Source organism: Sprattus sprattus (assembly GCF_963457725.1).
Source record: "Sprattus sprattus genome assembly, chromosome: 20".
Lineage (NCBI taxonomy): Eukaryota > Metazoa > Chordata > Actinopteri > Clupeiformes > Clupeidae > Sprattus > Sprattus sprattus.
The window spans coordinates 8,324,796-8,346,952 of NC_137918.1; the positions used below are offsets into that span (position 1 = coordinate 8,324,796).

The following is a 22,157-nucleotide window of genomic DNA, read 5'->3' on the forward strand; positions in this document are numbered from 1 at the left end:
TATCCTTACCTTCTGATGACCGGGCCAAATGAAGCTTTTCTGAAAAAGCTGTCCAGGATCAAAGCATGCTCCCAGTATCCGTTATTAATCGCAACACTTAGAGCCTCCTACAGCACAATATCATCATGTATAATATTAGTCATGCATACATATTAATCTTTAGGTCAGACTTTTGTTTTCATATTTTATATCTGCTCAGTGTTTCTAGAAAAGCATTTATGGAGTAACACAGGAGAATCTTGCCTTTTTCTTGCCCAATATGAGCAACTCTACCATGTTTGCCCCACAGCTATCTGGAGCTTTAGTCCCATCCAGAGTTTGTCGCAACAGTACAATGGCCAGGTCCTTACCAGACACAATCTGGAAAATAGAGTGTTCTGTTGTCAAATATGTGAAGAACTTGGGATCTGTCACAAGCATGGTTTAATTACATAGAGACACAGTGATGAACCTGCATGGAAACTTGAAATTTCATAATTCCTTATCATTCATTCCTCTTACTTTATCCCCATTCCCACATGCTGGTTGAGCGTGTGTGTTTTATTGTGTACAAACAAACACAACATGCTCAATCTACCCGTTACACTTGGAGAGTCACACTTACGCCATTGTTGCTCCACAGCAGAGCTAGCATACGCCACACAATCTCAGTTCCTGCTTTATCTTTGACAGAGTCATCTTTGATGCACCGCTGCAATTTGGTCAGAATGTAGCGGTACACCTCTTTGCTGTCAGTCTCACCTCTGCAATGTGTTAATCATCAAGTATATTAATGTGATTTAATATCTTACAATCAGGCTAAAGCATGAATGTACTGGTGGTGTGTTGACCATTGTTCTCAAGAACTTACATCACAAGTGGCCCTGGGAATGACACATTTCCATTCTGGACATCCGACATCAGAGCCTGCTGAATTATTACACAATAGATATTATAAATATTTGTTTCTAGTTACCACACTGGGAATATACATGTTTCTGGGTACATGTTCTGAAAAGTGTTATTTTTTAAATATTGATCATGTGATCTGAGCATCTCAGTACAAGGTGTCAGAACTTACCAGATGTCCATGCATCTCGTGTTCTTCTTCATCAGAGTTAGAGTCCAGGTAATCACGCTAAAGGGCAATACAAATATTAAATCAACAACAAAATAACAAAATCTTTTTAATCTGACAATGTTCAGTTACTCATAATAACTAGTGCAGTGCCCGTAGGGGGTAACATCTGACGACGACTGTTCTATGACTATGACATCATTCACGTTGCGCGGGTCCGCCCCTCTTTCTCTGAATTACTACACTACCCATAGTTCCTCACTACCCACAGTGCCTACGGCAAACGATAAAATACAAATATGTCGCGAACTATGGATTCAGAAATCTTCAAAATCAAGGATGCACAGGTTCATGACATACGTAAGCTACATGCGAAATCTCATAACTAACGTAACTAACGTCAGGGAGATACGCCTGTCACAGACAGACAGACACACAGAGATTTCTGGATTTATAGATAGATGAACATCATTAGATGGAAATATGCACTACAGGATACAGAGTCTGCGGTGCAGAGAAAATGGTCTTTAAAAATGCCTGTGCCTGTTTGACAGACAATGTACATAATTTGTTGTTTGAACATACGCAGGCAATATAGCACAGCTAAGTTTAGATTTAAAGTTACTCTGTTTTTTACAATATCAGATATGATGATCAAATACATATTTTATAATGTTTTTTTAATATCTGGTTAGGTTCACTGTGACAAAATGTGTTCCAATAATCACTGCAAATGAAATATGTATGTGTGTCACATGTGCACGTTACCTCATAACGGTTGACACTGTTCGTCTGTTCAAAGAAAGCTCCATATCTGTCAGAGTAACAAGCCCACCAGGTGTCATGGGACCTGCCAATAATAAACAACAGGGCTTCTGAATGTACCTAACAGGTAGTTGTCCCAACATTACTGAAACATATCATTCAAATATAATTCATTAGTATGTGAATCCACATACCCCGTAGAGGCTTCTTCAGGTTTTGCAGGATAGATGGGGTCATTTGCTTTAGTCTCACCCATAAGACTTTTATCCAACTGAGGTTATTAAGGAACAAAACAAGCTCAGTAAACAGTATTTGAACACAAATGAATGTTGAATGAACAGTTATAAGGCAAGGTGTAAGCAAATCATACAATACTGATGGTGCTACCTGATCATACACCCGGGCCTTGGGTAGGCTGTTAGGAACAGGAACATCTCTCAGCCCCTCAGGGCTGACCTGCCGAGAAGGTTCAGGCAAGGGGTGGGCTCCAGCCAACCCGCAAGTGACCTTCAGTTCCCCAAGATTCGCCTCGTCCGAGGGCATTTTCAGGGGTGTCTTCAATGCTGATTTCCCAGTCTCAGAAGTCATGGTGAGAAGGACACTCTGGGTAGAGTGTAAATCTTCCCTATCACTCATGGGAGTACTATTGTCTGCTGAGTTGTAATTTTTATACAGACCTAAACAAACGTGGCTCTCTGTCTAGTCTCTATATGCTTTTTGAGCGCGTTCATGGGCACATTTGTTTTTATACTTGTAACGTCATAATCGAGGAACGTCACGTATGTGTGACGTCACAGCGTGCCGTACAGAGTTTTGCTCATAAAATTACGTTCTGTGATGGTGATTGTTGCTATCCTAGCAGCTCAGAACGTTTGATAAGGTTTAACCTGCTGAAATCCGTATGAATGGATATTGACTGAAAGCCTTTTGACACTCGACATGAAGTGTTCATTTTACTTCCCTTTAAACAAAACAGAAAAGCTAATATATTTCCTCTAGTAACTTTCAAATTAGCTCGCAGTGACTTCGAACTGATTGATTTGACTTCTCAAAACCAAGTTATGTTCTAAAATGTTTGGCTTTTGGGATCAGAGCGTAATAACAAATAAAGGGGACGTTTTCTATTTGTACTACTATTACTGTTTACTTTACTTACCGGTCTCCCATCAAACATCAAATGACTATAAATAAAATGTCATATGAGGTAGGAAAATATGACACGAAGATTATTGTTATTATTAATATTTGTATTAGTGAGGCCCATAAAACGTGCACACCACACAGTATAGTAGCTCATAAAGATTTTCACCACGAGTACATTCATACAATTAAATTAATTAGGCTACAATAAACACATTCAATAATAACACCGGTTGGATTTGTGCTGTCCGCTCCAGCCGCCAGGATTTTGCTTTTTCCACTTGGTCCTGCGGTTATAAAAGTAGATTTTTACTTTGGTTTCCGTCAGGCTGAGAGACTCACAGACGGAAAGATCGCGCGTGGTTTGAAACTTGTTTTCGTGAGCTACCAGCTGTTCGCACGCCGCGGTTGTACGTGCGAACCTCAGTTTTGCACAGCCATTGTCCGTGCAGTGGCGTTTGAGTCGTGGCATTTGCAGGCAAGTGCTTTGGTTTAAAAGCGTTCATCTTAACTTGATGACTCAACGTGCTAGTGTTGACTTGTGGGAGCATATTCACGTTAAACTGACTCGACACCAGTTTAACGGTAGCATAATCTTAGCCTTAGAAGTAAGCTAACACGAATGAAACGTTGTCTATGGCCCTATCGAAGTCGATTTAGTCTGTACACGTGGCTGAGTCGGTCAATCTGGAGCCTAAAGTGAAATCTTTTACCGACGGTCGCTGTTTAGCTTTTGTAGCTGATCAGCAACATTTGTGGAAAAGGACAATTTTGTCTTGACTCGGTAGAGCCATTGTATTGGATTACACTTGGGCCTAATCCTGTTTGTGTAATTTATGTGGTTTTCATATGTTAAAAGGTTCACGAGATGGTGCATACCATGGATATGCTCCTGTGGGAGGTCCACAATTAGCAGGTAAGTTTAGCTGTGTGCAGTTTTTACTAGGCCCTGATCATGCTGGCAGTCGCACTTATACGGGCGCCAATAATACCCGCTGTATCAGCAACATTAAGGAAAAGTAAATGTACTACAGGTTATTCAAATGTGACATATTTGCTGTTTATTGTGGTATTAATTTGCTGTAGATTGTGGTATTAATATGTGTTTGTTGTTTAGACCTGTGGGAGGTCCTCTGATGGATGACGAGCTATCCAGTCTTAAGGTAATGCAGGACAACATCTAGGGCTTCAATACGTTTGGCATTGATGACACACTTGCCCTCACTGAGGGTTTTTTAAACCCGATAATGAGTCATTCATTTCTGAGCCAGATATGCCAACAGTGATTTTAAATTTGCTTAGTGCTATTGCTAAAAGTTGCTTGTGTGTCCATAGGATGAATATTTACTGAAGACTCCGTTACCATTTCCTTGGCACACTTAATGAGGCGAGTGACTTGCCACGAGGGTGTCCGCCACTCGCCAAATTTGAGCACGTTTTGAAAACAAGGTTAGTAAGGGGTTTACTCTTTGTGTGGTTGAATATGGCAATAAAGTAACTCTAAGATAAAGGCAGCATGACCGCACCAGTACTTTGCATCTAGTGTTAGTTCTCGAGTTGGCACGATTCCTAAGGGTCGGTGCTCTTGTTCATGGGCCAGATTCTCCAACTACGTGCCAGGTGTTGGAGACTTTGACTGTCATGGCTTCCCCATGCGACAGCCACTCTACTTTCCAACATCACTCTCTTAGTTTGAGCTTTCCCCTCAGTTTTCATTTTAGGTAATTTTCTTTTGTAATACAGACAGTCATGGTTTGCATTATATTTTGGTTCCAGGATGGTTGGTGCATAGATTGTTCCTCTGGCTGTCCTGGAATGTGCAGTATTGAAGGCCTCAAGGTACGTGTCAACATTTGTCGTATAATCTCACATTTGGACATGTGACACGGCTTCTGTCGTACTGATGAAATGTTGTGAACTAAGCACTGATCAATGATCGAAAACTAACTTACTTTGTGGACTGTTGGATGAAGCTTACGGATATGGGACTGAGATCAGATGTGTTTAATTTAATTAAATATGACAATTAAGTGTGTGGGTTTTGGAATGTGTTTATCTATGTCCATCTCTCCTCAGGTATGGGACCTTTGGTGATTTCAGAGGCTGTGGGTTCATTTCAAGAAGTTACGATTGAGTCGTCTTGGGTCATTTGCAGGCAAGTGCTTTGGATAAAAAACGTTCATCTTAACTTTGACTCAAAGTGGTCAAATGCTAGTGTTGACTTGTGGGAGCAAATTCATGTAAAACGAACTCGACACCAGTTTAACCGTAGCATAATTTTACCTTTAGCCTTAGAAGTAAGCTAACACGAATGAAACGTTGTTGATGGCCCTATCGAAGTCGATTTAGTCTACATGTGGCTGAGTCGGTCAATCTGGAGCCTAAAGTGAAATCTTTTACCGACGGTCGCTGTTTAGCTTTTGTAGCTGATCAGCAACATTTGTGGAAAAGGACAATTTTGTCTTGACTCTGTAGAGCCATTGTATTGGATTACACTTGGGCCTAATCCTGTTTGTGCAATTTATGTGGTTTTCATATGTTAAAAGGTTCACGAGATGGTGCAAACCATATATATGCTCCTGTGCGAGACAATTAGCAGCTAAGTTTAGCTGTGTGCAGTTTTTTACTAGGCCCTGATCATGCTGGCAGTCGCACTCATACGGGCGCCAATGATACCCGCTGTATCAGCAACATTAAGGAAACGTACATTTACCACAGGTTATTCAAATGTGATATATTTGCTGTTTAGTGTGGTATTAATTTTTTGTAGATTGTGATATTAATATGTGTTTGTTGTTTAGATCTGTGATGTCCCCTGATGGTTGACCAGCTATCCAGTCTTAAGGTAATGCAGGACCGTATCAAGGGCTTCAATTAGTCTGGCATTGATGACAAACTTGCCCTCACTGAGGGTTTTTTAAACCCGATAATGAGTCATTTATATCTGAGCCAGAAATGCCAACAGTGGTTTTACATTTGCTTAAGTGCTATTGCTAAAAGTTGCTTGTGTCCATAGGATGAATATTTGCTGAAGACTCTGTTACCATTTCCTTGGCACACTTAATGAAGCGAGTAATTTAATCGTAATTTTTGTCCATTGCGCAGTGAAATGGAATACGTCTTGGGGCAGAGGATCGGACGCCGGAGGGAGAGGGTCTACCGGTCCAGGCAGACCTATCTTTCTTTGAGTGAGGATGAATGCAGGCGAAAGCTACGCCTGACCCGTCGGGCTGTGACTGATGTCTGCCATCTCCTGGCAGATGAGCTGGGGACAGACGCACACTGTCCCTATGCCCTCCCCGTTGCGGTCCAAGTAACAGCGGCACTGCATTTTTATGCGTCTGGGTCGTTCCAGCACCCCCTCAGCTCTATTGGAGGCATATCACAGTCTGCAATAAGTTTGGCTATACATGCAGTTACGTCAGGTCTAGTCCGACATGCTGGGGAATTCATAAAATTTCCCGTAACACCCGACAGCCAGGAGAGGGCTAAGCAGGCATTCTGGGAGAAGTATGGGTTCCCTGGCGTCCTTGGCGCTATAGACTGCACCCATATACACATACGTGCCCCCCCAGTAAACGCACTGATTTATGTTAACCGCAAGGGAACACATTCTATAAACATCCAAGCCATTTGCGATGCCACTTCACGTGTCTGTCACGTTTTTGCCAACTATCCTGGCTCAAGCCACGACTCATTCATTTTGGCAAACTCGTCAATTCCTGCCCTTTTCGAGGGGAATCCTCCATTGGATGGGTGGCTGTTGGGGGACAACGGCTATCCATTAAAAACCTGGCTAATGACTCCTTTTATCAACCCTGCAACAGTGCGCGAAACTCATTTTAACAGAAAACACACACACACGCGCAGTATAATAGAGCGAACATTTGGGATTCTAAAAATGCGCTTCAGGTGTTTGGACAGGTCAGGTGGTACTTTACAGTACAGTCCTCAAAAAGTCGCAGCATTCTTTGTGGCATGTTGTGTTTTACACAACATTGCCATGAATCATGGATGTGTCAATGACATAAATGAGGATAGATTAGAGGACTTTAGAAGACGTGAGGTTGAACTGCATGTGCCGATGCCATTAAACCCAAATGCCCCAGCAGCAGCACGAGAGAGGAGAGCTCACCTGACAGAAGCGCTACTTCCTCTATAATGAGGTAAGCAAACCATTGCCATCTCCAGAGTATTGCTTGAGCAAATTGCAATATTGTTACCATGCATACATAACCTAGTGATTCAGTTAGGCAGTGCGGGCACATGATGGCAGCACTCCGATCCCATCCAATTCTCTCCATGGGGTCCCCATGGGGGGTTAACTGCTCTATCTCAAAGCACATGGCAGTGACACATCTAGATCTTGGCTGCGTCAGTTCAAATCAAATGCGGAATGTTTACATCTGCTACTGTTGATTATACAGTAAATACGTTGTGAAATGAAACAAACACACCACAGTTAAAGTTGTATTAGTATTGATTCACATCGATATGAATGGATTACATGACTAACAACTGGTGGAAAAGTAATATGAAAATATTTGTTCACTGAATTAGCGCGTTCTGTCCCAAACAGTTGCGTTGCAGTTTCTAAGTTTCACTTTCGGTTTCAGTATTTCAACGTGAATGAGAGGGAGCGCAAGAACTGAGCGTCTAGCAGCGATTATCATATCATAGACATATATGATGCATGTATATGTCTGGGCACGATCTCAAGCACGTGCAAAAGTTGTTGTTGTCCAATTTGAATCTAGATTCGAGACACATGCGTGCCCAGTCCAATTCCCAGCGGAATCGAATCGTGTATCCAGGGGTTTACATCGGATTCCAGTCGGACTCAAGTCGGACACAATGTATCTAGTTTTGGGGAGACACATGTGTCCAATCTCCAATTTAAATCGGACTGAAATCGGAAATTGGACATGTGTCCACACTGAGGGTGAACCCAAAACATTGGAAAGTGTGTTTTTGTGACTTATTTCAAATATGTTGCCACCAAAAGACGAATGCTAGTAACTGAAAAAATACGAGAAAAGTAGAAACATTTCTCCAAACAAGCATGGGAAAATATTGCCGTGATTGTTTCTGGTAACACACGTTCTGGTGGCCTCACGGGAGGTGGATCTGCCTTGCCACGGAAATAATTTTTTCCCTCCTCTTCCGCAGGGATCTACGGCGGGAATCGAGACCTGAGGGCCCGGGAGTGGCCAACCTCCTTGTACTCCTGGTGGAGTAGGTGGACGGAGATGGAGTGGGGGGAGGGGGGGGGGGGTGCATGGGCACAACAGGAGGTGGTGGTGGTGGTGGTGGTGGTGGTGGTGGTGGTGTATATAGAGGCCCATGCTCCATCACTGCAGCTATTCTCTCCAAGCTGGAGGCGATGCGTTCCAGTGGCCGCAGCAACATCGCCACTCGGTCGAGATGGGCACCAGTGCTCCGCCTCATCCCGGACAGCTCCCGCTCCAGCATGTTGAAGCCAGCTTGCTGGAGCTGCAGGAACGGGTGGTCATCCGGGCTGGCGATGCTGCGCGCCTGGCTCCTCTGCCCTTTGGAGGTGGTGCGGCTCCCTCCCCAGCTGGCCCATGCGCACTGAGCGGCTCTTGCGCACTGGTACCGAGGCCAGGGTCTTCTTCCTGTGAAGCTGCGTGACATTTGATTTATTGTATGGCTTTGTTGAATTTATTTCATGCTAGTATTATTATAAATCTTGTAAACTCATCTCTGTGTATGTGGACTTTATTTATGTACCTTGGGTTTGGTCAGCTGGTGCACTGGGTTGGGTGCCAATTTCCATGCCCCCAAATCCCTGCACGGTCTCAGGTGTGAGGGTAGATGTGGCGATGTCCTGGGTCGAGGCATAGCCACCTCCCGTGAGGCCACGAGAACGTGTGTTACCTGCCAGCTTGGATTCCTCACGTCTCCGGACGTCATTATAGCGTTTTCGGCATTGTGTAGCCGTTTTCGGGTGCCCCGTAGCAGAAACGCTAATCACGGCAATATCTTCCCATGCTTGCCTGACTTTGCCAACTTTTGGAGGGTTTCTCGCATCCCCATATATATCTATCTCCCGTCTTTACGGCCCTGACGAGCACGTCGGTCTCCTCGGCTGTGAACCATCCCCATGCCTGCGACAGCCACTCTACTTTCCATCACCCTCTCAGTTTAAACTTTCCAGTCAGTGTTCATTTTAGGTCATTTTCCTTTGTAATACGGACAGTCATGGTTGGTATTATATTTTTGTTTCCAGGATGGTCGGTGCATAGGATGTTCCTCTGGCTGTCCTGGAATGTGCAGTATAGCAGGCCTCAAGGTACGTGTTGACGTCGTACTGATAATGTTGTGAACTAACAGCACTGATCAATGATCGAAAACTAACTTACTTTGTGGACTGTTGGATGAAGCTTACGGATATGGGACTGAGATCAGATGTGTTTAATTTAATTAAATATGACAATTAAGTGTGTGTGTGGGTTTTGGAATGTGTTCTGATCTATGTCCATCTCTCCTCAGGTATGGGACCTTTGGTGATTTCAGAGGCTGTGGGTTCATTTCAAGAAGTTACTGAAGCCACACCCCAACTAAAATAAATATACTTGGACTCTAAATGGTTGTCTTGACTCTTAACTTGACAGGGATGCACTTTTGCATTAACCCTTATAAACTGTTGAGTCTGTTTTGATGCCTTAAACTTGATTATGTGCTCTATCCAATAAAGGGGTGTACAGGTCAGTTTTGTTATGCCAAAAGTACTTGCAGGGAATACAGAAAACCCTTTTGAACTATCCATAATGGGTGACTGAACAGTGACTCATGTAAAATTGAAAGGAAAAGACAACACCAGTCGGGAAGTTCAACACCTTGGAGTTTATTCTATTTCCATACAACCAAATGCCACTCATGGATTACACGCTAAACTAGTCAATCATTTCATGGACAAGGCTGATGGGCTTGTCTGGATCAGTCCTGAGCTTGTCTGGATCGGTCCTGGGCTTGTATCCTAATGTACTGTCAATGGAGGAATGCCACCACATCCCATCATGATCAAACTAATACTGTTGCTGATAAATGCATCTGTTCATGAATTAGAAAGTACAGGATTGGGTTCAACTCTTCAAATGGGAGATTTGGCAGAAACTGCATCTAGTTTATTGGTCCTAGTGATCCTGGATCTCAAATTATCTGATGAGACGATCTATTCACCCTACATGCACCAGCACCCATGACGGGTAAGGCGCCGTCTGTGATGTAGACAGACTATCGATACGGAGCTGTAAACTTGAACAGATCTGAAAGCATGAAGGGAGACTCAGACCACCTCTTGTCTACCCTTAGGATTCCACTTCTGTAACATACATACACTTAAGGTTATAAGCAGGGAAGCCAGATGTTTCCAGAGTCAACAACAACTGAGGAAAACTTTGACGACACAAAACTGTTGAGTGTGACTAACCCCCCAAAACCTATCCCTGAAGGTATCCTCTGACTGCGCCAGAAATCCTGCCGATAGCCCAAATAAATAACTTAATACCTTCACATTCATTCAGATATGACACTTTTTGTTAATCTCAGTTCACACATAAAGTAAGAAAACAGACTTCACAAATCCAATCAAGGCAAACAGATTCAGGAAATGCACCATAAGCCATACAATTTAACAAAATGTCTGAAAAAGTTTTTGTCTGAAAAACACCGGCTAGTGTTTAACAGCAGAGGTGATAATTCTGGAGTTTCCTACGGGTAAGGAGTCATTGAAGAAAAAAGAAAAATCACGTTTCTATACAAATATAAAAACTAAAAAAGTAAAGAAAAAGAAGGCATTTAAAATCTGAGGTCCACATTCCCCCATGATGTCCATCCCTGTCCGTCAATGCATCCTGGTCGCTGTAAAAATCTCCACACAACTAGAAGATAGAAATAGCAGAAAATTACACAACGGCCAGGTTAAGGAAGCTTACATACAAATGTCTTCACTAATACATATTTGCACAGTACAGGTAGTATGCATACTGGTGTAAAATCACCTACTTCGTAAGTAGGATGAGGAATTAGATGTATGCTTTAGTGTTTCACTCTAGTGAGATCATAACATACATTGGTAAATAAAAAAAAAGTATTAGACAATGAAGTACTAATTTATGGACACATCTTGCAGAAACAGCATAATAAAAGTACATTTATAATTATAATAAAGACTTACTTGATCTCCACTGGTTGGTCAGTCCTGAGGAGTGCTGGGCATTTTGAGTTCAGCTATCTCTGAGTCTGGGGAGCTGCTGCCACTGCGGTCACTGTAGGTGTCTCTGTGAGGAAGACGGACATCAAATTACTAATATACTTTAGAAGGGTTTATACAATATATATATATATATATATATATATGTAGGAGACAATATTACAAGTGCAGGGGTTATCACTGTGTGTGTGGGTGTAACACTGTGTGTGTAATTAAAAACTTAACTGGCATCACAGGCAAGCTCCACAAAGGTTATGTTTTTACAGCAAACATGGAAGCACACATTTCCAACTACCTTTCTGAATTCTGATTGTTTTTTCACAATCACATAACAAGCATATCCACACATCTAAAGTCTTAACAGAGTTTGTAAGACATATTTGTAAGACATTGCAGACATATGTGCTTGACCATGCAAACCTACGCAGTAACACTTGGAGAATTAAAAAAAAACTAAAAAAACAATACACGGAGGCAGGCAGAGCAGAATGCATTCTGGGAGATGGTTACCTTGGTGAAAGGCGGCAGCCTCTCTGGAGGTAGTTGTGTAGTTTCCCTGCGGCGGCAAGCAGGAGCCCAAAGTAGGGAGGCGAGGGCTTGATGGGCCTGGAGGTGAACTCTGGGTGATACTGAACCCCAACGAAATATGGGTGATCTGGGGTCACGAAGAGGGGCAGGGGAGAGAGAGCAGCGTGAGCCTAGTCCTTATTTGTAAAGGTCAAGAGTATATTTCTTGACAGTAAAAATATCAACAAATGTTTACACAATACAAACTATCGAAAAATGTATTGTACATAGAATGTACAAGAACACAGCAAAACAATCTGTACACAACCTTTTTTGCAAGGTAGATTAAGACACATTTTTCTTTATGACACCAGAACCTGTACCAAAAGAGACATAGGCCACTACTGACCATCTAGTTCAATGATCTCCATCCTCTCTCCCTCCACATCCTGTCCCACAAAGTGAAAGCCTTTCTCCTCAAAGTGATGCCTCAGATCTGGGTTCACCTGTACACGACAGGAACCAATCAAATACGTCAGAGAAGACAGACACCTCAAACTCAATATACCACTACAAACACAGCTCTGCTGGATGCCACGCTCAAAAGGAAGTAAAGATAAATCATTGTAGGCCATTTCAGTATTCTCTGAATAATTCAAGTCAGGTATACATAACACAAACAGGAAAACCCGATTTTGAACTCAGTTTACACTTCAGCTGTTTCAGGCAAGAGTGGCATTGGCTCCGTTTTAAATGTGATCTGATACATTTCAAAGTAAGTTGCGTAACAGAGATTACCACCAGTAATGCAACTATAATATGCAACTATAAAAGATGCAAGTGCCTGTTCCGTGGCTGGTATAGGACATAACAGGGTTTATGTGTCTGAGATATGTGTCTCTGTGTGCCTGTTCCGTGGCTGGTATAGGACATAACAGGACTGCAACATGAGGAAATGTGTCTTGTGTAGTGTAATGTGTAGACAATGAATCTTGGAAAAACTTACTTCAAACCGGTGTCTGTGCCTTTCATCAACAAAGTCAACGTCGCCATACAGTCTTCCTGAGAGAACATAGACACAGTGTGATGCCACAAATATCCTTGCAAAGTTAACTGTGAAAAATAAGTGATTAAATTGATTTCATTTAATTGTACGGAGGCTTACTCAATATGGAGGACTTGGTCTTGAAAATGGTGCGTCTCTTTCCAAGCCTCATGGTCCCGCCCATCTGCCCTGGATTGTGTTCTGGCATGTCAATCACCTGTGGGCAGAACCAATCAGATGTCAGATATGTACAAAGCAGATGCAATAGCAGATGCAGGATGCAGATGCAGTTGGTGCACGGGTTAACTTACTACTGGGTGTTTGGAATCTGGGTCAAATTCCGTGGAGTTAGCGTCTATAAAAACAGAACGAAACGCCTGTTAACCCTTTGATGTAGTTTTCAGTTTAAAAACAATGACAGCACTTAAAAAAGGTCCTCTAAGTCTGAGTTATCAATATAACTATTGGACATTTTCCACAATAATGACGACAATTTTACAAAATAAATCTAGGCACTCTCATTGATTGCAAATAACAAAACCAGCCTTACCTTTCCAACCAAGCGTGTTCCTGGCAAACTCACACACAGCCAGCTGCATACCCAAACACACACCTGTACAACACAGAGTAAATTAGTGTACACTGCAGCGAACACATAGGCATTAACTCAGCAACCACTTTATAACACAGCCATCAGCATAATGTGTGCCGCCATTCTGGAGCCTGGACTATCCCCTGAGGACAGCTAACGGAGTTATTAATCCCCGCTATAAAACACAAACACAGCAATCTGCTGATCATGGCGGGATCTGCTCCAGTTATTACTAGCTTACTGCTGATGACAGGCATATGCTACTTAGACCCATTTATGAAGACAAAATGATAACATTTACACAGGATAAAATACAGATATTTTATAGTTATTATGTTTATGGGGCTGGAGGTTGTGGGTACAATTAGGCAGTAATGGGGGAGAACATGTTGGGCTAAGATGAAAGCCTTGAAAGTCCTTGGCACAGCGAGAACCTGGTAGACTGGTTGGCCTGATTATGTGGTATCGCACACACACACGCACACACCTGTCAATCACAATGTGACTGTGCATGTCTAGAGTGCCGTTTTCTTTTCAGCAAAGTCTTAACAAACGAGGGGTGCAGGGCTCTACAGTGCGAGTATTTCACTCGCATATGCGCCTAAAAATAGGTACGTGCGAACTTGAAAAATTATTTACGAGCACAGTGTGCGAGTGACAGACAGTTGTCAATACAGTGCCAAAAAGTGAAGCATTCCATTGATTTCACATGGAAACAAGTGACAGGGTTGCGACTGATGTGAACATATCAAGATGACGCGCTGAACTTCCTGCAAATGAGAACGACGATTCGCAACCAATGGGCCAGAGCCATATAAAAAGAGAGTACCGTAAATCCTCAAATAGTGGCTGGGGCTTGTATTTACTTAGGCTGCACAGCGCACCGGCCTTTATTTGGGGCAGGACTTTATTTCTTACTTATCTTCTGTTATAGAATTGAATTATTTAAATAATGGGCATAATTGCAGTAGGCTATGGAATTCATTGCATATGCGTTCAACACTTCCTGCACATCGCGTAACGCTTTAGGTCGGGGTGTCAACGTAAAAAATAAACATCGGAGTTATGGTCTCCACTGTCAGTCACGGAGGAAAAGATTTCCAAAGCCTTGAATTAAATCATTTTTCTAGACACTATTATGCTTATCGCGGACTGAAAACATTTATTCAACGAGCTGGTTTGATATCCAGCCTAGTTTTCTTTCTACCTCCACCTGCTAGTCGTAGCCTATCGCATTCCTCTCGGGTCAATGTCAAACTTCTTTGCTGCTTTTTCTCCCGAATGTTCTTCAGCAATCAGCATACACCATCTCTTTGAATTTAATATAAAAGTTACGTAAGTCTACTACTGCTTTATGATCCCTTCTGGAAAAAGTAACCTAGCCAACTAAAACGTTACAGATAAACAACAGTAGGCTATACGATACGTGCATTTAGGCTAAACATTCGCCTAGTAGACCATGAGATTAGCCAACAATATTATATAATATAAATATTAAACATGAGGAGAACATGTATTCTCATATATTTGAATGATAATTCTGTTAATCAAGTATTGCCTTAAATTATTATTTACATTGATTTAATTGGAATTCAGCTGTAGGCATGAGATCTGTATCTTGGAGACTAATTGCATCCACAATTTGGTACTGCAAGCTAGACTACTATGCAGTAGACACAACACAGGAGGTCCCTTGGCCTGAGAAGGGAAGGAGTTTAATGTGGCTATAATATGGAATTTTAAATGTGCCTAAAACTAGACAAAATTGTAATGAGTTTTCGAAAACTAGACTGAAACTAAGAAGGATAACTATGACTAAATGTGACTAAAACTATTATGCATTTTTGTCTTAAGACTGAATCTAAAATATATGCCAAAATGAACACGGAGATAGGGGACCCCATCATCTGCAATTAATTGTTGCTAGCTCTAATCAGATGTACTAACTAGGCTTATAAGAGAAGACTAACTTTGTATGCCAACGAACACCAATAACTAGAACTAATTTGACAGACTATAAACCAATGTGATACACGTGCTCTCTAGCTATACAGTAAAAGTGTTGCTTACGTTAGATACTGAATAATTTGATCAATTTACCAGCTAAATTGCTTTGGAATAACTGAACATGAATGGGGTTAAAAGTTGGAAAATACAATGTTTGGAACTATAGGTCGCAAATGAGTATGACATGCTTTGCTTCCGCGTAAAAAAAACCTGCTGTGCTCCTAAATTTCTTTGTGTGCTCCTACATTTTTTCATTTAGGAGCACATGTGCAACCTTAGCGTAGAGCCCTGGGGTGGTACTTTCATTTGTGAGCTGACTTCTGGCCAAGCCTGAAGTGAGGTAGCTGTGCATTGTGCAAGTAATAGCGGCAGTTAAGGTGCTCCATGTTGGAAGGCAGTTCTCAAAATATTTTTTTTGTGTGTTTGCACTAATTGGACAGCTTTTTTATGCGTTTGTGTTTATTTCATTTGTTTGGAATGTTAATGGCTTGCTCGTGTGTAATACATGTTGTCAGCTAGCTCTTCTCGAACAGTTAAGTAATTTTCATACCTAGGAATGGCTTCTTCTGTTTCCTCGCCCAGTTGATGGCTTGGATTTTCCCTTCAGTTCCACGAACGCCGAACCCTCCGGGTACCAGGATGCCACTGCAAACAGAAGACACACCCGTCACCACCAGTCTCCCATCTCTGTCTGTTGTCATGGCGATGTCACCCATCACCACCAGTCTCCATCTCTGTCTGTAGTCATGACACCTTCACACTCCCACAACACTGCTGTTGCTTTTACCCCTGTCGATTCAAATGTATTCTGTACAGTCTTGCTACAGTAGTTGTGCCTCAGCCAGGGTTTGCATAATGGACATGTGATTTTACAGGCTTGAGAAGCCTTATAATTAACGGACTGTACTGCTAAAAATCCATGCTCTTCCCAGTTGAGAGCTCCCATACCTCAAACGGCAGCGAAAAACTGAGATTAGCTGAGATACTGTCTGAAAGCTATGCCAAGATTGTGGGTAGATTTCACAGCACAGTCTGTTACAAGTCCTTCAGTATAAAATCCCCACATCACGACAAGCAAACAGAACGCCTTCCAGATGGTCATTCATGAGATTCACACTGCTGATTCCACTGGGTCCTCTCACACACACACAGTGTACACACACAAAGCTCTGACCACACACATAGCTCTGCCCACACACTCACTCTGCGCTGCACAGCTTCTGCCAGGCCTCGTGGTACTTCACTGGCTCATCCTGCAGGGTACAAGGCTCCAGATCTGCAGAGTCAATATACTGAGAGAGAGAGAGAGAGACAGAGAGAGAGAGCGGGAGAGGTTACTAAATGCATTTACTGACTGTCAAGCAGTTGGTGTTGTATTACTATAATGTGCCTGCTTGTATTCCAAGCAGGATTACTGCTTTGCATTTCAACTAGGATTACTATTATTATTATTGTCATAGCAGCATTATTACCAGTCATCTCAGACACCCTGATTTATTTCAGGCAGATACATGTCAGCATTTAAGTCAACTGTGGCAGTAAAACATTAGATGATTTTGATTAACAGAGGGAACGACTGTGGGCTGGGGTAACGGGAGAGGGAGCGAGAACGCCAGAAGGTGAGAATGCTGGGCTATTTCCAGCGAGAGCTTTCGAGCATGTGATGTCCGGTGGCCGTTACAATATAGCATACACATACCAGAGATACCAACAACAGGAACAACAAACCTCACACACCGTACGTACACACACACACACAGTAAATACAACCCATCAAATCTCTTTTTCCTTCCGTATCATAACATTAGCACAGCTGCAACAGAAGAGTCTGTGAGTGAAACATTGATGTCTCAGCTTGATGTCTACTCATATACTTATCTCAAGAGTAGAGATTAGCATGACTGCTATCTCATCGGTAGAGCTAGTCAGGTCATTAGCATGACTGCGCTTCTCACCTTGATATCTAGTTTGTGGCTGATGGCGAGGGCTGAGTGTTCCAGGGCTTTGATGACGGAGGCGTAGGAATCTGATAGCTTGACGTATTTCCCCACCAGGGCGATGGAGCAGTGCTCAAGGAGTCTGTCAGACCTGTGCGGGCAGAGCCAGTGAGAAAGAAGATCAGAGAAGAGATGGAACTAGACACAATAAAAAAAAAAAACTGGACATAAAACTGAAGTTTTGTTTTTCTGATGCAGTTATTTATCTGGCTACAAATATGTAACACTGCAAACGAAAGACAACTGACACGTTTGAACAGGCTAATTCAAATGAGGAGAGAGGTCGAGTTCCGTTACATTGAGAACTGATGAGCTACACAGACGTCCAAACACCTCTCACCACGGGTCCTTAGAAAGAGCACTGCCAACCAACACACACACGCTACATATGCAGTGGTCTGGAAACTTTCCATTGGATTCAAGTTAGAGAGCATTACTAATTCATCCAAAATTCGCTGATTGGGGGTATAAAACTCTGCCCTCTACTCAGAATCCCTCCTCAATAACCTCAGTGAGAAACTACGACCAGATGCACTCTGGAAGCACCAGGAAAGGCAATGGCATGGCCAGGCCACAGTAGGTATGGTGCGGGGTTTCACTGCACCCACCTGTCAGACATCTCCTTCCACTTGGCCAGCATCCTCCTGGGCCGCAACTCAATGGGCAAGTCCAGCCGGCGGCAGAAGTAGGCCACCACGCCCTGTTCCTCCAGCAGAATGGGCACCCTGTAGATGGAGGAGACGTCGTGCACACAGATCACCTGAGGAGGAGGACAGAGGAGGAGAGGGGAGTCAGGAGAGGTTCACACACACACACACACACACACACACACACACACACACACAGCATCAAAACATCTCAAGGGATTCCTTTCAAGAAGGTGAAGAGTGCAGTGTTTTATCGCCAAAACATTCGACCCACCCACAACGATGATGTAATTCTGAAAGAACAGTCTGTTCGCTTATTCTCGTTTCAGTCCTCACTGCCAGAAGCATTCCGACTGATCCTACTGAGTTCAGTTCAATGCTATTAACAGAATGGACGCCATTAACAGTTCACATTGTCCAAAGCGCTTTAGAGAGCAATCCTTCTCAAACACCTACCTGTTCAGGTTCCACATGACAAAACATGGAGATCTTCTCTTTGACCGAGTTCTCCAAAGGGGTGGCACACCGACACATGATCTGATGAGGCAATTCAATTCAGACATATTTTCATTTCATAGTTTCAATTCCTTCATTTTATACTGTAAGCATATTACCTGTTTAAATTTCTGCCTTTTTTCTAACAAAGGGCACTTTGAACTGATTCCTAAACTGCTCAGGGGCAAAACTCATGACCACACAAAAGACATCAAGGCCCAAAACCCATTAATTGTGTACCTCTCTAAATAACATACATGTTACACACACAGAGAAATCCTTGAATATAAGTTGACGCTCACCAGATCTGGGGACAGTCCGAGACCTCTTAACTCTCTCACACTGTTCTGTGTCGGCTTCGTCTTCTGTTCTCCTGTTGCACTGGGCTGTTGGGAGAAGACAGAAGACACAGTGTGTGTGTAGATCAGTTTCATCAGGGTGAAAGAATGTGTGTGTGTGTACGCATTTGTCTGAGGAGGACAGAGACAGAGAAAATGACTGATTGTATAAAGGATAAAAAAAGGAGTGTGTGTGAGTGTGTGTTTTGCCTTTATGCACCAGGGGGGTTCAGGCTCTAGGCTCTGTGACGCGCCTTGAGACAATTGTATTGTTTTGGTGCTATACAAATTAAATTGAACTGAATTGAATTGATCAGATCCATGGGTCCGCACCAATATCAGTATTACCACTAATTGAAATGGCCTTCACCCCGGTCACCTGAGTAAGTGTGTGTGTGTGTGTATCAAGACTTTGCATCCTATTGTAGCGCTTACCTGCGGTATGAGGCTGACGTGGATGTTGCAGAAGTTCTCTCTCTTCACCTTAAACTGAAACTGCCTGAAGGCCTCAATGAAAGGCATGCTCTCAATGTCTCCCACAGTCCCACCTAGCTGCACACACAATAAAGACAGCACACATTAGCATACACAAGCTAATGATACAGCTCAGAAGTCACGTAGCTTCAGCAACAGTAGTTCAGCTTACAGTACATAAGCATTAACAAAGCAATAACTCAAATCGACAGACACTTTCATCCAAAGCGACTCGCACGTGTGCTTTACTGTTGGGTAAGTTGGGGCAAGCACACAGAAACATGCACAACATGAATGAATGACTGCCTACATTTTGGAAATTCTTTTCATACTTAGAGTAGCAATGTTAAAAGCTTTACATCTAGTGTAACTCAGCGTGCGTGCGTGCGTGCGCACACACACACACACACACACACACACACACACACACACACAGAGAATGGCCTCCTCACCTCAATCACACACACTTGGGGCTCCACCTCATCATCGTCCACGGGCACCCGGGCCTGCCGCATCACCCACTCCTGAATGGCATCTGTGATGTGTGGCACCACTGGAACATAGAGACATGGAGATCAATACCATCAGCTTTGTCTTTTTTTTTTTAAGTCAGAGTTAGAGTGATCCACAGAAGTCTGCAGATAATTAAAGTCAGTTCATAATAACTCTATATCTTACAGTCATCTACAAAGATTGCACTTTATACCATTTACCAAGGTAAAACACCACTAATATAAAGAGACTTCACTTCAAACTAATCCGATCAGGTCACGTAAATGGCGTTCACATGGTCAGTGGTTAAAGTCATTTAGTCTGCACAGGATCTTAATAATATCACTACTTCAATGTTCCACCCATACTGTCTTGCACACAGTTTAAGAGTAAACATACCCTGCACCGTCTTGCCCAGGTAGTCTCCTCTGCGCTCTTTATTGATGACCGACTGGTAGATTTTCCCCGTTGTCAGGTTGTTGTCTCGCGTGAGCCGGATGTCCAAGAAGCGCTCGTAGTTCCCCAGGTCCAGATCGACCTCTCCGCCATCGTCCAGCACAAACACTTCACCTGAAGCAAGCAGATAAACACCATGGTTAAGACACTGATTCATGTCCTAAAAATGACATTACACTTATAATTAGAGTTCTTAACACAGCAGACAAAGCATGTGTGTTTATGGACAGACTGGTCAGCAGTCAGAACTCAGGACCTATAAGTATAATAGGGCTTTCAGAAAAGTGCTTGAAAAGGAGGACATGGCCATAGGGATGACAGACTTGCATTTCAACTAATATTGGTAAGAGGATGCAACTGGCTATTGGACACTCTAACCAGTTCAAGGTTATTATTGCAGCTCAGCAGATGGCAACATTATGTACAGTAGAACATACAGTAGAACATGAAATATTAATTGACAATCGATGCCATCTGCAACAATCTAATCTTTACTACATCAACCACCCTCTAATTCTGCAAACACTTTCAGACTCCCCCTCATCCGTTGCGCTGGTAACACAGTGTCACCATCATGTGTCATGTCAGCGATTGGAGCATACCATGTTCATATGGGGAGAAGGTGCCTGCGTCAATGTTGATGTAGGGGTCGATCTTGATGGCAGTCACATGTAATCCACACGACTTGAGAATGGTGCCCACACTGCTAGCAATGATGCCCTTCCCGATGCCAGAGATGACACCACCAGTAACCAGGATGTACTTCATGGTGGCGCTCACTGAAAGTATTGCCAGAAAGGGAACAGTATTAAAAGTTATGTAACCTGAAACTGGCTGGGGTTAAGGGTATTATGTTTAAGTGTTGTCACTGTGACTATGTTGCTGTAAACACAGAAGTCTCCTGCAATCTAAACCCCTTGCTGAAAAAATTCCTATCGTCAAAGATGTTTTTCGCGGAGAACTATCTGTACCATGGTCAGACTGTGGCCAAATTCCAGCTGTGTACCTCACATTCAGTGCCGCTATCGTCTGTAGCCGGTCCACATTCCTCTGAAAGACTCATTAGATTCACCCAAGTGCTCATGGCCTTTGTTTCGTGCATTTACAGCAACCCGCTAACTATTACGCAATGTAAAACAAAATCACTTGTCAGCATAACCAGAACTTTCATATAGTAACAAACTGATTCGTAACCTACCTTCTGTTACAGTGTTACCCCACTATTAATTACAACGCCGTTCAAGGCGAGGTAACAAAAGCGTTACACATGGGAAATTCACATGTTACACATGGGGACTCACTGTGACAAGTTAGCTTGAAGCAAACTATAACGTTGCCGAATTCTAGTTAATCAATACATCAATTATGCCTAGTACGACAAAGAAAGAAAGAAAGAACCTATGATCAATCTAACTGAGCACGATTAACGTTATCTCCTTTTCTTAGAGAGGTTAGCAAGATACCATCAGAGTTCCATAGTAAGCTAACGCGAAACTGCTAGGTTAGCATACCCAGGGCTAGCTAGCATCAATACAGTACCGTTAACAATACTGAGGATGATCACAATGAATTAGGGTGGGCAAATTACAAATAAGCCGAAACACTGCTTCATCACTTCAATAAAGCAAGTAATGGCAACTGCTAGCTAAGAGAGAAAAGAACCAAACGTTGCTTGTCTCAGTCATATAAAATATAATTCGTTTATTTTGGCGGACTTACCAGTAAAGCCGGCAAATATACTGTAATGTAGATAATTTGACGTGCTGCAATTTGTGATGTCGTCTTGTATACTACTTTACTCACTATAAAATGATGCAAAGAATCGAAATTCACGTGTCAAAGACTCTTGTCCTCACTACACGTGCTGGCCACTCTCTCCACTGAAGGCTGGAGCACAACTTTGGGAAAT

General features: G+C 42.7%; 1 protein-coding gene and 1 long non-coding RNA gene across 4 annotated transcripts; one reads left to right on the forward strand and one right to left on the reverse strand.

Annotated features, from left to right (window-relative positions):
• The first annotated feature begins 3,342 nt into the window (after window positions 1-3,342).
• Window positions 3,343-9,570, forward strand: LOC308381911. Of its 2 annotated transcripts, XR_013969037.1 has the most exons (10): window positions 3,343-3,440; window positions 3,822-3,878; window positions 4,080-4,125; window positions 4,298-4,411; window positions 4,739-4,801; window positions 5,039-5,117; window positions 5,764-5,807; window positions 6,068-7,128; window positions 9,213-9,275; window positions 9,476-9,570. It is a non-coding gene; the product is annotated as an uncharacterized lncRNA (long non-coding RNA). The 2 variants fall into 2 exon arrangements; XR_013969038.1 differs by lacking the exons at window positions 9,213-9,275; window positions 9,476-9,570 and having other exon boundaries at window positions 6,068-8,171.
• Window positions 9,571-9,955: 385 nt separating this feature from the next.
• ctps1a (CTP synthase 1a) lies at window positions 9,956-22,118 on the reverse strand. Of its 2 annotated transcripts, none has more exons than XM_080859494.1 (19): window positions 22,052-22,118; window positions 20,851-21,027; window positions 20,192-20,362; window positions 19,753-19,853; window positions 19,262-19,378; window positions 18,791-18,874; window positions 18,450-18,530; window positions 17,955-18,106; window positions 17,305-17,437; window positions 16,553-16,641; window positions 15,900-15,994; window positions 13,301-13,363; window positions 13,062-13,105; window positions 12,871-12,967; window positions 12,712-12,767; window positions 12,115-12,211; window positions 11,709-11,853; window positions 11,163-11,265; window positions 9,956-10,866 (listed from the first exon to the last, which is right to left on the reverse strand). In XM_080859494.1, coding segments are annotated over exons 1-18 (1,788 nt in total). In that variant the 5' UTR covers window positions 22,053-22,118; the 3' UTR covers window positions 9,956-10,866; window positions 11,163-11,180. The 2 variants fall into 2 exon arrangements, with proteins under 2 accessions (XP_080715620.1, XP_080715621.1); XM_080859495.1 differs by lacking the exon at window positions 22,052-22,118 and adding an exon at window positions 21,968-22,030.
• Window positions 22,119-22,157: the final 39 nt, after the last annotated feature.